The sequence below is a fragment of the Medicago sativa genome, chromosome 4 (genome assembly GCF_051527215.1).
Source record: "Medicago sativa cultivar Bolivia chromosome 4, Bolivia_mono, whole genome shotgun sequence".
In the NCBI taxonomy this organism is placed as follows: Eukaryota; Viridiplantae; Streptophyta; class Magnoliopsida; order Fabales; family Fabaceae; genus Medicago; species Medicago sativa.
Genome location: NC_140752.1, coordinates 17,512,200 through 17,527,502, shown reverse-complemented (window position 1 = coordinate 17,527,502; position 15,303 = coordinate 17,512,200). Strand labels below are relative to the sequence as shown.

The following is a 15,303-nucleotide window of genomic DNA, read 5'->3' as shown; positions in this document are numbered from 1 at the left end:
TTGCATGTACCAAAAAAAAAAAAAGGGGTATATATTGCATAAAATTGCTTTCGTGGTATATTCGTGAGATTGTCTCTAGCGAGAAATAGCACCACTCTTGGTTTTGTAAAAAATCCATGAGGCATCGATATCTTTATACATAAATTAAAATTTTCATAAACTAAAATATTAATTTTAAAGTATCTCACATTGTAGTGCAATTGTTAGCACCACTTAGACACGAGTATCCTTTGTGTTTATCCAAAGTTGAAGTTTATCTATAAATACTCTTAACTAGTTTCCATGTGAAATTTTGTAGAAAGAGGAGGGCTTTCTTTAGATGAAGCAGAAGTAAAAGTGGTTACAAATTTCTTTTGTTAGTTAGATGAATTTTATTTTGTACAATCAATAATTAAGTAACTACACATTTTCATTATTTCTTGTAGTTGACTATTTATTTGTTTTTGTCTTATATAATGAGAGTATATACAAATTGTTTTTGCTAGTTGATATATTTTATTTTGTATGAGAGATAATTATGTATTTTTTTTTTGTTATTACGAAGTAATTATGTAATTGAAAGTATAGGGTTCGGGGTAGGGATTTGCTCTTTAGATTTTAATTCTATGCAATCAAGAAAATTATAAGTGATCAATTTATATAAATATTTTGTTTGCCTTCTAATTGGGTCACAATTTTGGCTATGTTCGTTCTTAAGATAGAGTTGATCTTCTATGATCACAGGACCATATGTGATACACATATAAAGAGATATTTTTCTGATAATAAAAAATAAAATTAATTTAACATTTTAGAGTAAGTGCATCATTGTATGTGTGTCTAAGCACTATACATCTGATCTGATCTTGTGACCAAGTAAGTATTTCTCTCTAAGGTAATTCAAATATCTTCGTAAATCCTTCACTAACACTATAGCTAATATATACACACATACCCACACCACCAACATATATAAACAATTAAATTGTTCACAAAAAACATATATAAACAATTATAAAATAATAAACATAGCTTCATCCTCAAAACAAGCATCCTATAAGAGTTTTAGATATTGCTCCCTCATATTTCCCTTGATTTCCAAAGTTTGCATCTTTGATAAAATGACTCCAAATCAATTTTCTGAAGGGAATTAACTTACTTGTTCCTTAGCTACTTGACCTTCCTATCTTTGATTCTCACCGGAGGTACCTCAAAATAAACCCCCATATTGAATTGCATCACATCTGGTTCAATAACCTGAGATGGATTAAGAACATACTTTGATAGTTGCAAAATATGAAGCACGTCATGAATCCTAGAAAGGAAGGGTTCTATTTGCTTAATGATTTAGTATAACGTGTAAGAACACATGTTCACCTTCTTCAAATTTCAAAGGTCTACAACGTTTATCGACATGATTTTTCTCACTACACTTCGAAAGCCATCATTTTCCCTCTTAATTTCCTGATCTAGTATGTAGTCTGTTGCACCATTTTGGGTCCCACGGTCGATATGTCACCTTCATGATATCAATACAACCACTCTTTACATCGTCATTCATAGAGAGCTTCATACAGTGTCATCCCAATTCTGGCATGAAAATTGTGGTTCTACTGAAATTCCAACAGTGGCAACAAGTCATCCAACCTTCCACGATTATCCGAAACACCAAAAAATGGTGTAACGACAAGATAGTCCTTTCAATATGTCCATCGATTTGAGGATGGTAAGTTGGACTCAGTCTCAGTTCTTTCCCCAAGGCCTTATGCAGTGCTCTCCCAAAATAAGATGTAAATTCTAGTTCCCTATCGAAACACTACTCGAAGGGACTCCATGAAGGTTTCAAAAACATAAACCTCTTCAAAATTCTCCACAATGTAGGCCATCTTTATTGGTAAGAAGTGTGTGGATTTCGTTGGTCAATTGATGATCATCTAAAGGCTAAAATATGGTTTTAGTCCCTGCAAATATGTCTCGTTTTGGTTTTAGTCCCTGTAAAATAAAAATTTTGTTTTTGGTCCCTGCAAAATTTTTTATTTTTTAAAATAGTCCCTGACCCTATTTTTGTGATGATTTGCATACGTGTCAGATGATGACTGAACCCATTTTGTAGTTTTTGGTCCCTGCAAAATATTTTGTTTTTTAAAAAGGTCCCTGCAAAATTTTTTGTTTTTGAAAATAGTCCCTGGAGGGACTATTTTCAAAAACAAAAAAATTTGCAGGGACCAAAAACAAAATTTTGTTTTTACAGGGACTAAAACCAAAACGAGGCATATTTGCAGGGACTAAAACCATATTTTAGCCATCATCTAAATAGAGTCATACCTATTATGAGTCCTAGATAGTCCAGCTACAAAGTCTATAGAAATACTCTCACATTTCCATTCGGGTACATATAAAGGTTGCAACATTCCAATATGTCGTTACTAATCTACTTTCTCCTTCTAATAAGTCAAACATGACACGATAAAATATGTTACTTGCTTTTTCATCCTCAGCCATCAACACCTTTCTTTAAAGTCTTGATACATCTTGGTCGCACCCGGATAAGAACCCAATTTACTCTTTTGTACCTCCTCTAAAATTGATCTTCTTATCTTTGCCACCGTGAGTACACATATCTGTAGAATATTATCTTGTCCAACATTAAATTTTGGTGTCTTCCTTTTCACAATTAATTGCCTCTTTTCTTGGTAGAAGTTTATAATCAAATTGATGGTTCTGGATATTCTCAATTAATCCATTAGAAATAATGATCATTCTAAACTTATTTCTCCTGATGAAAATTCCACATTCAATTGCAGATAATGAACCTTTTTCAAGAATTCTTATTGCTTAGCCATATCAGTGAGGACACAAAAATCCTTTGTTGAATCAGAGCATACCACATTGCATTAGCTCTCCAAAGGTGGTATTGTAGAATGAAGTCATAATCCTTGAAAGTATCCATCCACCTTCTTGTTTCATATTGAGTTCATTCTGGTCTAATAGGAATTTTCGACTTTAGTCGTCCATGAAAATCGTAAATGAACTTATGTACAAATGATGCCTCGAAGTCTTTAGTACAAAAACTATTGTCTCCAGTTCCAAATCATGAGTAGCGTAATTCCTTTCGGACGTTTTCAGTTGTCACAATGAATAAGTCACCACATTCGTTTTTTTGCAAACGAACGCTCCTCAATCCTTGATGAGAGGCGTCTTCGTACAATTTGTATTGTTCTGGCAGAATTAACACATCAGAGGTCGTCAAATGTTCATTCAATAGTCGAAAACTCACCTCACACAAGCAAAAGGGTGATCATTTATAGTAAGTTGTGTCAATGGAGCCACAATTTTTGCAAAAGACACAATATCCCAAACCAAAAGACACTCAACATGATATAACCAATCAATCTCAAACTCATCTAAAAACTTAAAAAACCTGAAACATAACCAGAAAGGCCTAAGTACGTGGTATTTCACCTCTTAACATTTATACCAGATTCATTACTAACAAAACACACCTAGAATAAAAACATAACACAGAAGCACCTATGTTTCTTTCATATGGCCAAATCCTTAAAATCCACATACACACATGGATATGTTTTTCTAACATGGTGTGGTGTGACACATGAATGGCTAGTATCCATTTAGAATAGTTTAGTAATTATATTATTGCCGTTTAGAAAAATCAATCAATGAAGAAAAATACTCCCTCCGTTTCAAAATGAGTGTCGCTTTAGCCAAAAAAATTTGTTTCAAAATGAGTGTCGCTTTCAGTTTCCAATGCAATAATAACTTTTTCTTTTCAATTGTACCCTCCAATTAATACTCTGCACACGATTTCCAAAGTATTACTTTTAAAACTAACCAATAGTTAATAAGGATAATTTGGTAAAATAATCATTCTTTTTCTCTTAATCATTGCATTTCTTAATATGTGTGTAAACACCTAAAACGACACTCATTTTGAAACGGAGGGAGTATCATTTAATTTGTAGCTACTTTCCTTCTTCTTTCCCTTCTTACGACCTGTTTTCATTTAATTTAATTGTGATTTATTGACCCAATAGTAAAAATTAATTTAGAATGATGCATGACTTGTCTCACATATACACCCTATAATTCGCCTTGAATCATAGCGTAAACAAATCAAGATGTATTTGTTAAAAGGACATACATTATTGTGCATCACACCAAGTTCACACATCATCTATTCAAACATTTTTTGGGGGCCATTATTCTTGTTCCTCTTATTAAACAGACAAAAACCGAATGAATGAGAATCTTAAAACACTGAAAATTGCAAAAGCCTCAAAAATATTAATATTGCAATAACAGTTATTAACTGTAATTTAAACTATAATTTCATGATTGCTACATCAACTACCTTAATAGATATATTGTTTTTCAACTATATCAATCACACTGCAACAATCACAGCCCAATCATCATAAACTTAACAACATAGATTAAATTTTGAAACCCTGCAATTACTCCTAATTATATAATTATAATATAATATGGCTCACTATAACCTTCTCTCACACCAATATACACAACTCAACCCAACCAACACTTCCACTATGGCAGTCTCTGCCTTCTCCAAATCAGAGTAATGTAATGTCTGCAGAAGCATCGCCGTAGGCTTTGTCTCGAATCTTGTCTTCTCCAAATGCCTTTCCCCATGCCACCGGACCGTGTCATGCGCCACAGGAGACAGCCATTCCATTAGCTCCTCCACCGCCTCCCGCCATCCTTCAGCCAGCGAGTGCCCATCATGTCCTTCGTCTTCCTCTTTCGCCCACCGTCCCTTTAGCTTCGCCTTTACCTTCATCCTCAATCTTCCCGGTAGCATCTCGTATAAGGCCTCACGTGCGTCCTCTCCAACTGTCGCGGGCGCGTGGAGACAACGCTCCGCCAATAGGATCACATTAGCATACCTCAAAGCAAGTCCAACTCCACCCACTGTGGATGGCGGGGCGAGCTTTAAAACCTTATCATTATTACCATTCATCATTTTCTCAGTTCCATCACGACCAGAAGCAAAATCCATTGGCATAGGATTGTTGAGAAACCTTATCACATTAGGTTTAGTTGCTACTTTTGAAATAGGCCCTGACTTCACCACACGCTTCTGGAGTGCTTCCTCGTACCATTCTGAAACACTGTGATTTGAATTATGATACAATTCACGGTGTTCCAGAAGGCAACAATGGTCAAACCCAAAACCAAAAAGCATGGAATTGCTGTTGTCATTGTGTTCGTCATTAATGTATGCTCCGAAAACGGAGCAAATTCTTGCATACACAATGCATACAAGCCTTGCCATGATCCCAACCGTTTTATCAAATGTTTGTTTCCATAATGATGTTTCCTTGAAATTTTGCACTTGCTTTCTTTGAAACACTAATTTCTCATTGAAATATTCCATGTTTGGCTTTAGACTTGGTTTTGATGTTGTGTTCCAATAACGTTGTTGTTGTTGTCTTTTTTTCTCCGCGGCCTCTAATTCTGCCATGCATTCCATGGCAGAATAGAGACCAGAGGTTGCGGAGATGAGTTTCTCCGCTTTCTCAATGATCTTGATAGAGCTCCGAGAATTGTATGGCAGCTTTCGGAGATCAATTACACCTTGTTTAAGATCGGCGTAGACAAGGTCAAACCTCGCTAGGCCAAGATCACAACATTTCTGGCCTATACGGGAGACAGTAACGGCGGTGTTGTCGAGCTCCTCAAGGCGTTCGGCAGCGGCAAGGGTGAGGAGGAAGTTTTCTTGGTTGGAATTCAAATACATTACACCTTTGGATTTTACAACCTCATGGAGGAGTTTGGTGATTTCTTCATCGGAGAGGGAGTTGTAGAGGGAGATGAGGCGACACATGGTCTTACCGGCGTCAAAGGCGAGGATGCCGAGGGTTTCGGGCTCCGGCATCGTCTTGGGACGCCGTGACATGGTAGCCACGACCATCACAATCAACTCCCTATCCGGACGTTAGTTACTTTGCTAATTTTGATATGGCTCTTAATTGGAATATTGTTTTATTTTTAGGTCACTATTGATATTTACTATTTTTCTTTTGGTTGTAATGTGTGTGTGACTATTGACTTTGTTTTGAAGGATGAGAAAAATTTGATAGATAATGTTTTGTGTTTAATTAAGGGGTGTATTTATAGGGTAATCCAGAGTAGTGTATATTGTTGTGTGGGACCATGGAATGGAATCATGAATTGCAATCAATGTTTTTGAACATTCCTTAGTAAGACGCGTTGGACAGTTAAGATTCATTGGGTAATCAATACACCGATTATCCTAAATAATCCATTATTTTTTTTAGGGTATTGCTAACAAGTGCCCTAAGGGCATTGTTTAAGGAATCCAAAAAAAAGAAATTATGTCTTGAAAATACAAGTCAAACACTTTTTAAAGTCATAACCGTACAATTTCCAATGCAAAAATTGCTACTTTTAGATGCTTAAACAATGCCATTAGGACACTTGTTAGCATTTTTCTTTTTTTTAAACAACATTAGTTCAGTAATTCAAATACATTAAGCATCTATGAATGATAATTTAATTGTTCTCATTACCGCCGAAGGAAAGGATATCATATAAAAACACGTTAAAGAAAATGTTAACAAGTGCATCTAGGTTCTTCAAAGAAAAAAAGTGATTCAGAGGCAATCATTAGCAATACTCTTATGTTAATTGTTTAACATGTCTAATTAAATTGAAGTATTTGATGTTCAATGATATATTTTTATGAATGTTTATGTATTCATCGCATTATAAATTAAAAATCGCATTATAAATTAAAGTATTTAACTTTGTTAAATAATAATTTTTTTGATTTTAAATCTTTATTTATTGTCTCAAGAGACAAGAGTTCTCGTTAACAAGACTCTTCATTGTTTAACGTGCCTAATTAATTCTAATTCTATTTCGTCATACAAATCATAGTAGTAGTATTTAACTACTTACACTATATCGTTATTGTTTTTAATTTTTATCTCATTATCTTTTTCTTATTGGAATTGCGTAGGGAAGTGGGAATCGGAAAACATGAACACTTGTATCTCTTTAATAATTTGTTAATATTGTTAAATGATAAAATTATATGTACATATTACTGTTGATGAAGTCATACGCGTCAATTAGATTATTATATGTCATAAAGTCAATATTATAGTCACGTAACATGTAAGAAAGAAACTATTGTCAAAATAATGTAAGAAAGAAAACAACATGTAAGAAAGAAACTTCCTTAAAAAAAAAAATGTAAGAAAGAAACTATTGTCAAAATAATGTAAGAAAGAAAACAAGTTGGTCATAAATAAAACATATTTGAACAAAAGGTTGAAAATGGAATGGTTTTTATTATAGAAAAACAATTTTTTACCAATATAAAATGTCTGCTGCATGGGCTGGACAATAGGTAACTCAAAAATACCCGTCCGACCCAAATTGAATTTCACACATGTGGTTGATGATAAATTTATGTTCATATTAATGTTAAGATTAAGACATTCTTATATTTAAGATGTGTCTAAGTTATGAAAATCTCTTATGTCCAACATTTATATATTTATATTAGGCTAAATTATGTTTTTGGTCTCTTAACTATTTAATTAGTATCGCTTTGGTCCCTTAATTAAAATTTGATTTATTTTGGTATCTTAACTTCTCTCCATTACACATTTTGGTCATTTCCGTTAGTTTTAATTCAAAAACATTAGGTTTTCTTCATTTTCTTTTGGAATTTTTCTCGGATTTCTGTTGTTGAAGGTTGATGGAGATGATATGAAGATGAAGAAGAGGAGAAAAAGATGAAGAAAACCTAACGTATTTGAATTAAAACTAACGGAAAGGACCAAAATGTGTAAGGAGAGAAAGTTAAGATACCAAAATAAATCAAATTTTAATTAAGACCAAATCGATACTAATTAAAATAGTTAAGAGACCAAAAATGGAATTTAGCCTTTATATTATTATGTTTAAGAAGTGTCAATAACATATCAAAATTATGTTCATATTCAGGACAAAGAGTGAAATGGAAAATTTTGTGAATATAAAAATTCGATATATTTTTAATGACAAAAAAACTTACTAACCCAATTAAAAAAAAATGTTTCATGGCTTGTACCAAAAAAAAATTTGTTTCATGGCTTATTACGAATCTACAAGGAAATGTACGAGTGCCCAATGAAAGAACGGAACGAGCCTAGTCTTTAATCTTATCAAACATGTCACAAGATTTTTATTTTGACAAACATTCACAAGATTTCAAAACGATATGATAGGTTGTCATACAATCATATACTTGTGAATAATTTAATAAATTACGAAAATGACGTTTAAATTTATCAAAAAATGACGTTTAATATTTTATGAGTACGTATATTTTTTTTTTGTCAAATAGTCTAGTGGCTAGAATTCACCAAGGTGAATAAGTGAGGTGTCCGGGATTCGAACCCCAGCCCCTGCATATAACAATGCATGTCCTTGCCAACTGAGTTATGCTCACGGGGACATGAGTACATGTATACTACTACTATATAGTACATTTCGACAGTGGTTTTTTTTAGTTATCATAATTTAGTATGAAATTTCTATAGTGGGTGAATTTCGTTGGAAAAGTCGGTAATAGAACTAATGATTTTTTACTACTTCACGGTTTCATATTATCCCTTATAATTTAAATGAATTTAGTTTTCATGGTACATTCCAAGAGTACTATGCTTTTGTTTTTAAAAGGAAAATCCATGTATCTTTCTTTATTGGTGTAAGAGTGATCTAATTAAATTAAGACCGTGTGGACTTAAACCCTGTTTCTACGTAGATTCAGCTATGGAGTGTTGCCACTTATGGATTGAGACGTGAACTTAAAATAATATAATGTCATGCTCCAAATAATGTTGTTTTGTATTAATATATATTTTGTAGTTTCTCTATTAAATCCATCCATCTCCTTTTATTTCAACGAGTCCGTGTATTACCTTCAATTCATGAAAATGTAATGTAAAAAAAAACATAAATGTTGGATTTCTTCTCTTTTTGTAACGGGAGTTTCTTTTTGTCTATATTCATAAAAACAACAATTAACTTATAACAAAGGGTAGTGTTAACTTGTGCCCTTAGGGCACAAGTTAAAAATCTAAAAGTGGAATTAAATCATAAATTTTATCTTGGAAAGATAAGATTTTAAATTTTTAGAATATTGAATGCACAATTTCCAACAAAATATTTCTATTTTGGTTTCTTAACTTGTGCCTTGAGGCCACAAGTTATCATTTCCCTATAATAAAATATTAAAACACTTTATTTATACTTACATGCTTCTTTCTTTTTCCGATCAAAACTAATATTTTTTTTCTCTCTAAATAAGTCAATATTGTAAAATAAGAAAAATACTATAAATACTTTTTTTTAACATTCACTCTCTGATTTGATAAAACTTATGTGGATCTCACCATTTTATATGTGACCTATTTCTAAAGTGTGATATTCACATAAATTTCCAATATGGGAGTGTGTCTTAAAAATAGTGTTTGAAAGAAAATGTTTATAACATTATATACAAATTAAGTCTCCTATTAAATTAAGGCTTCCGTTCATAGAAAAAAGAATATTCAAAATTCACAATGCTTTACATCTTGAATAACATATATATTCATACAAGATGACATTAATCCACGTGCCCCATGATATATTTTTTGGTACAATGTCTACACTTATCAGTAGTTAAATGATTGTCTTGTAATTTTTATAGAAAGAGATGTTTTTAAAATATTTATTAATGACGTTATTTTATCTCATTTTTAACAAATCGATGTTAGACTATTTTCTTTGTAATTTTAGTGTAACCTCCTTTGCCAAAAAATTTAACTTCATTGTAAATGGGTGCTTAAATTCATTTGACTTTGTGTTTGATTTGTTCTCTTTGTGGTATGAGTTGGAGTATTCCTTGTACTCCGTATAATACTTTGTATTATTAAAAAAATACTCAACTTTGCAAAACAATCATGTGTAATATGAGAAAATGTCCTTTTGTCAACAAAAAGAAAGAGAGAAAATGTCCACCATTTATAAAAGCTTTTTAATATCATCGATATTCAATGTGAATTATACACAAAGAAGAGATTAATTGGAGATGATATTAAGTATAGTGGAATGTCAAGGAGGTTAAAGATTCGATTTCCACTTTCAAGATACAACTTAAAAGGTTAGTAAGACCCTTATTCAAAATAATGTATATGGATTTACCACGTTCAACATTATTTTCACATTGGTAGTAGTAAAAAAAAAAATAGATAGATATATGGATTTACATAAAAGAAAGAAAAATGAGGGGTTTTTCATAAGAATGAAAAGTGTCATTTGATTGATCAAATATTCATTTAAACAATAAAATATAAACTTATTTTGATTTTCTTGTATTTCACTCAATTCCACTCCATTTTATTTCAGTCCAATAAAATATTGAGAAGTGTCATTTAATTCCACTCCATACTCATATAAGCCTTGATTAATTTCCTCACTAGTGGTCCATCAAAGACATTTAGTCCCTTGACTATGTACTATAAGTACAAAAATGAATGTGAACACAAGAACACTCCAACACACATAAAAGACTAGTTTAGTTGGATTAATAATTCTTTGTGACCTTGACTGAGTGAGCAGTACAAATAATTCATGATTTTAGTTAAGCATAATACCCTCCACGATCCAAACATTCATCACTTTTCCTTGTTTGTAATTGGTTTGGTGTCTTATGTTTTGATTTTTGGGGTCACATAATTGATTTCAAGTCAATACCCCACACGGACATGTCAACGTAGCGTCTCTAACACAATCTATATGTCTTTCTCATTGATAGTGATATCCAATTCAGTTTCACACTGAAAAAGTTGGTACACTTCTTTTCTTTTTATTTTTTTAAATCAAAGTATTCATGTGTATGTAATCGACTAATGGTAGAGACTAAATTAATCTTATGAGAAAATTTATTTTCATCTCAAGAGTTGATGTCTCTCGGTATATATTTTTTCATACACATCAATCCAAAATCGAACCTCAGACCAAATTAAGGATTCAAGCATCTATTACTTGTATCACAACATAATGGTCATAAATTATAGGCGAAACAAATGTATTTCATTTTTCTACTATTTTGTATAAATGATGTGGGTTTTCAGTTGTTCAAGAATTGATTTTAGTTTTATAAACCCAAGAGATATGATTCAAATCTCGTAAAATGATAATTTGCACCATCGTTGTTAATAATAATTTATATTCTCTAATGTTTTTGAAAAGGATGTGGATTCCAATTATTTTATGCATTTCGATGATAACATTTTTTTATGTAAGTGGGGGATACACTGATATGATAACGATATCTGATTTATAAAAAGAAAGTTGATTGCATAAGAGACTATTATTATTGTTAGTCTCTTTGGATAGGGGAATTTTTTTTAATATAATTTTATAGGGATGTAATTCAAATTCTTCCTTGTAAATTTACTATGTTTGAATGCTAAACTTGAAAATTTAAAATGAAAGGTTTTATCTAGTATTTTGTCAAAGATAAATATAGAAAATTTCAAATACCATCTAAAAACTAAGAAATGCAGTCTCTAAATTTAAAAAAAATGTAAATAGGTCCCTATAAATTTTTTAAATTTTTCTATTGGCTGTATAAATTGGCCCCTAACTATATAAAATTTGCTCATGTTCAAACGATTTGGAACCACTCCACATGATTTTTTTTCTTTCTTTCTATTGACACAATGAACCTCGTGGCATTTGAAGCTCCCTTGTACAAAAAAATAAAAAAGGACAAATCAATGTTGAGAGTTGAGAGCGCCGCTGCCAAAAGAAACTGCCCCAGCTGCCACCGTCTGGCTGCAGCTGCTAGTGCTATTTTTGGTAGCAATTGGTCGCCTGTTGGAGTGGTTGTTGTCGGTACTCATAAAAGTTGTCTTCAACAACATATCTTATGTTGCTGTTGTCGTCGTCTTCCACACATTGTCGCACGATATTAGGGGGTTGAAACACGGATCTTACAGAAGTTGTAGTCCACTTGATAGGAGAACCTTAACCTAGAGCTACTTCTTTTTATAGGAAAATGTTAGTTGTTAGTAATTGTCAGAGGGGAGCAGGAAAGTGTTAGTTTCCTGGGATCGAACCTAGGACCTTCTTAAATCTCCTTCAATGTCCCTTAACTCACCAACCAAACTATCTAAGCGGGACACTAATTAGATATACTGGAGTTGCGGGCGGGGAATGGAACCCGTGCCTCTCGCATGCGAAGCGAAGTAATAATACTAGAGCTACTGATACCATGAACAAAGTAATGGAACAATACTCATGTCTTATTACTACAATTTTAGATAGTTTATATACGAAATCAAATTACAAGAGTAATGATACAAATAATGCCAGAATCAAAGATAAAAACAAAGATAAAATAAAATTATATCGAATCAATTACATAATTGGTATATATGTATATATAGCTCGATAGAGATTGGTAAATTATGTATATTGTTTCATTCAATTTTGAATGACATTATACATTTTTCTCTTTTCTTGGATCAACTCCTTCCGTTCTTATCTGAATACAATAACAGACACATGTATGTAGCTCTGAAACGCAAATAGAACAGAAATTTTGAAAAATCATATTGAGAGGAACAAATTCTCAAAACTTTGCTTCAACAGATCATATAGTTTCACCATTTTAAGATTGTCCAAACATCTAAAGTATCACTCAAGATAGCAAAGAATGGCGAAAGTCCAATACTACCGGCCGCCAATATAAGACTTAAGCACCTAAGAGAACATAAGGATCAATAAAGAGGTACATAAAAGGAAACATGATATGATGATATATGCTGTGTTTCTGGTACTAACTTTGAACATTAATATCAAGACATTGAATTAATCATGAAAAAGAAAATAGGCAAAAGGAAGTACCTTTAAGAGCAACAACTTCTATTCCATGAGCAGGACTGCAAATAAAAATGAACGACAGCCATGTCACCAAGTTAAAGCAAGACCTTAAAATTTTCAACAAAAGAAAGGACTTGCTCATGCATACTTTTCCACATTTTATTATATGTATTACCTATGCACCCAGTTTTCTTTCTTTATGCTGGCAGTTCATATAAACTGAAGATGATTTAATTACACATATTGATATGTACGTGTAAGTATGAACTCATACATATCAATAAAAAGAAAAGTTTGAGTTTTCTTTCAACGGAAATTAGTCCAATTTGCTTACATAAAGAAAAATAAACACTATTAAACTCCAAATTTAACCACAAAAACGATGCGACAACAACTAAACAAGACATAAAAGAGCAGAAAACATGTAGCAGAGAAAATAACTTTAGAAGATAAACAGTATAACCATTCAGCTTTAGAGTGCATTTTGGTGAACTAGCATAGACCATATTCCCTACTACATTTTGCTTTGGACTTTAATACGTTCGCATTCAGTCCTGTTCTTGATCACTTTGTGCTTAAGCTGTTTGTCAAGTTCTACAGCCACACATTTTGATCCTTGACATTGACATGTGCATACATATTGGTTAGGATCTATGTACCATCAACCCTTCAAAGTTAAAAAAGGTGTATCCGAGTGTCTGACACCAACACAACACTAACAATGTGGTTACATAGAATCAGTCATTTTCTCAAATTATTACCGAAGTCTACATGTCGGTGTCAACGCTGTGTCATATTATTGTGTTAGTGCTTCATAGGTTGGGATATCCAGGTAGTAGATTATGCTTGTAAATAATTTCACTGGCAAGTAGCCAATGGGGCCAGTGTTGTGTATAACAATGTCCTACATCCTTGTAGGTATACACTCTGCAATGTAGTTTATTAAGTAGATGTTAACACGTCCTAATTAATCAACAATGAACTTTCCATTCACAATCTTCAGTTTTCAAAATACTAAATTACTAGTTCTTTAAGCTGAGACCTATTACAGCTTACCGAGTGACACACGCACTACCTAATTTAACCTTATAGAGGCTAACCGGTTGATGATAGCATGCACTTGGTCAAAGTTCATCTTTCTAAAGCAAAATCACAGATCATTTTGAACAATATTGTAAATATAGAGCTAAATTTCAAGGAGTCCATCTTTGCTCCATTTAGATATGCTCCATTTATCCCATTTACCTTCATGGATGTGTGACATGTGGAAAACACAATATCAAGGGTTGAGATTAAAAGATTAAAGAAATGCATTTATGTACTGGAAAAAAAAAAAAAACGTACGCGTTTCCAATTCTTTCTCTCTCTCTAAAGCAATACGACGTTCCTCCTTCTTGCTTCTGGTCGGCACTCCATAGCAGATGTATTGATTCAACACTACCTCGTATTGCTTGATTCATTTGTAAAAATTATTCAATTATTAAATCAAGTGATGATAAATTTTTCAATACTACCTCGTATTGCTTCAAATAACCACTTGGTTCAACACTACCTCGTATTGATTCAACACTGCCTCCTTCTTGATTTATTTACCCTCACTTGATTTATTTGTAAAATTCGACATTACCTCTCAATGGTCTCTCCCTCTCCTTTTCTGTTCTAATTCAATTTTCAATTTTAATACCTCTGTTGGTATCAATCTGGATTGTTTTGTTTTTTCCTGTTGATATCTGTTAATACCTCTGTTGAGAGGAGAAAGAGAGGCAGCGGCCATGTTGTTTTCAATTTGGATTGTTTTGTTTTCAATTAATTAGAACAGATTGGTATCACAAGCTAGTTTTTTCCTCTACAGAGACGGCGGCGCCGGTGAGAAGGAGAAGGATAGGCAGTGGCCATGTTGTTTCAGAAGAAGAAGCCTGGTGAGGGGAAGGGGACGTGAAGGAGAAAGTGAACAGTATAGGCTAGGGATTTTGTTTTATTACCTATCTTTCCCTTTTTAATTTCAACCATTGGATATTCTTTTAACACGTGTCACACATCCGTGAAGGTAATTGGGGTAAATTGAGCATATCAAAATGGAGCAAAGATGGACTCAATTTCAAGTGGGTGTTGGCTAAATTTTCAATAAAGAAAGACCAACATAAAACAAATGAATGATAATGGAGTGACAAGATCCAATTGTTTGAACTATAGTCTATAATAACATTATTCCAAGCCATTTTTCCTTGTAAGCGTGACCAAAAAAAAAAAAAAAACTAACCTGGATAGAACAGAGGCAGCAGAAGAGATGAGGATATCGTCTTTGTGTTCATTGCTTATGAAATCTATAATAAGATGACAATTATTCTCCAAAAATTGGCAGAAATGCAGCTGTTATTAATATTATGCCTC

At 32.7% G+C, this 15,303-nt stretch overlaps 1 protein-coding gene across 1 annotated transcript; it reads right to left on the bottom strand.

The window, feature by feature from the left end:
- Positions 1–4,264: 4,264 nt before the first annotated feature.
- LOC146926848 (protein PSK SIMULATOR 3-like) lies at positions 4,265–6,103 on the bottom strand. The gene has a single exon (XM_085700295.1). It carries the CDS (start codon positions 5,930–5,932, stop codon positions 4,493–4,495), a length of 1,440 nt encoding a protein of 479 aa, XP_085556421.1. The 5' UTR covers positions 5,933–6,103; the 3' UTR covers positions 4,265–4,492.
- Positions 6,104–15,303: the final 9,200 nt, after the last annotated feature.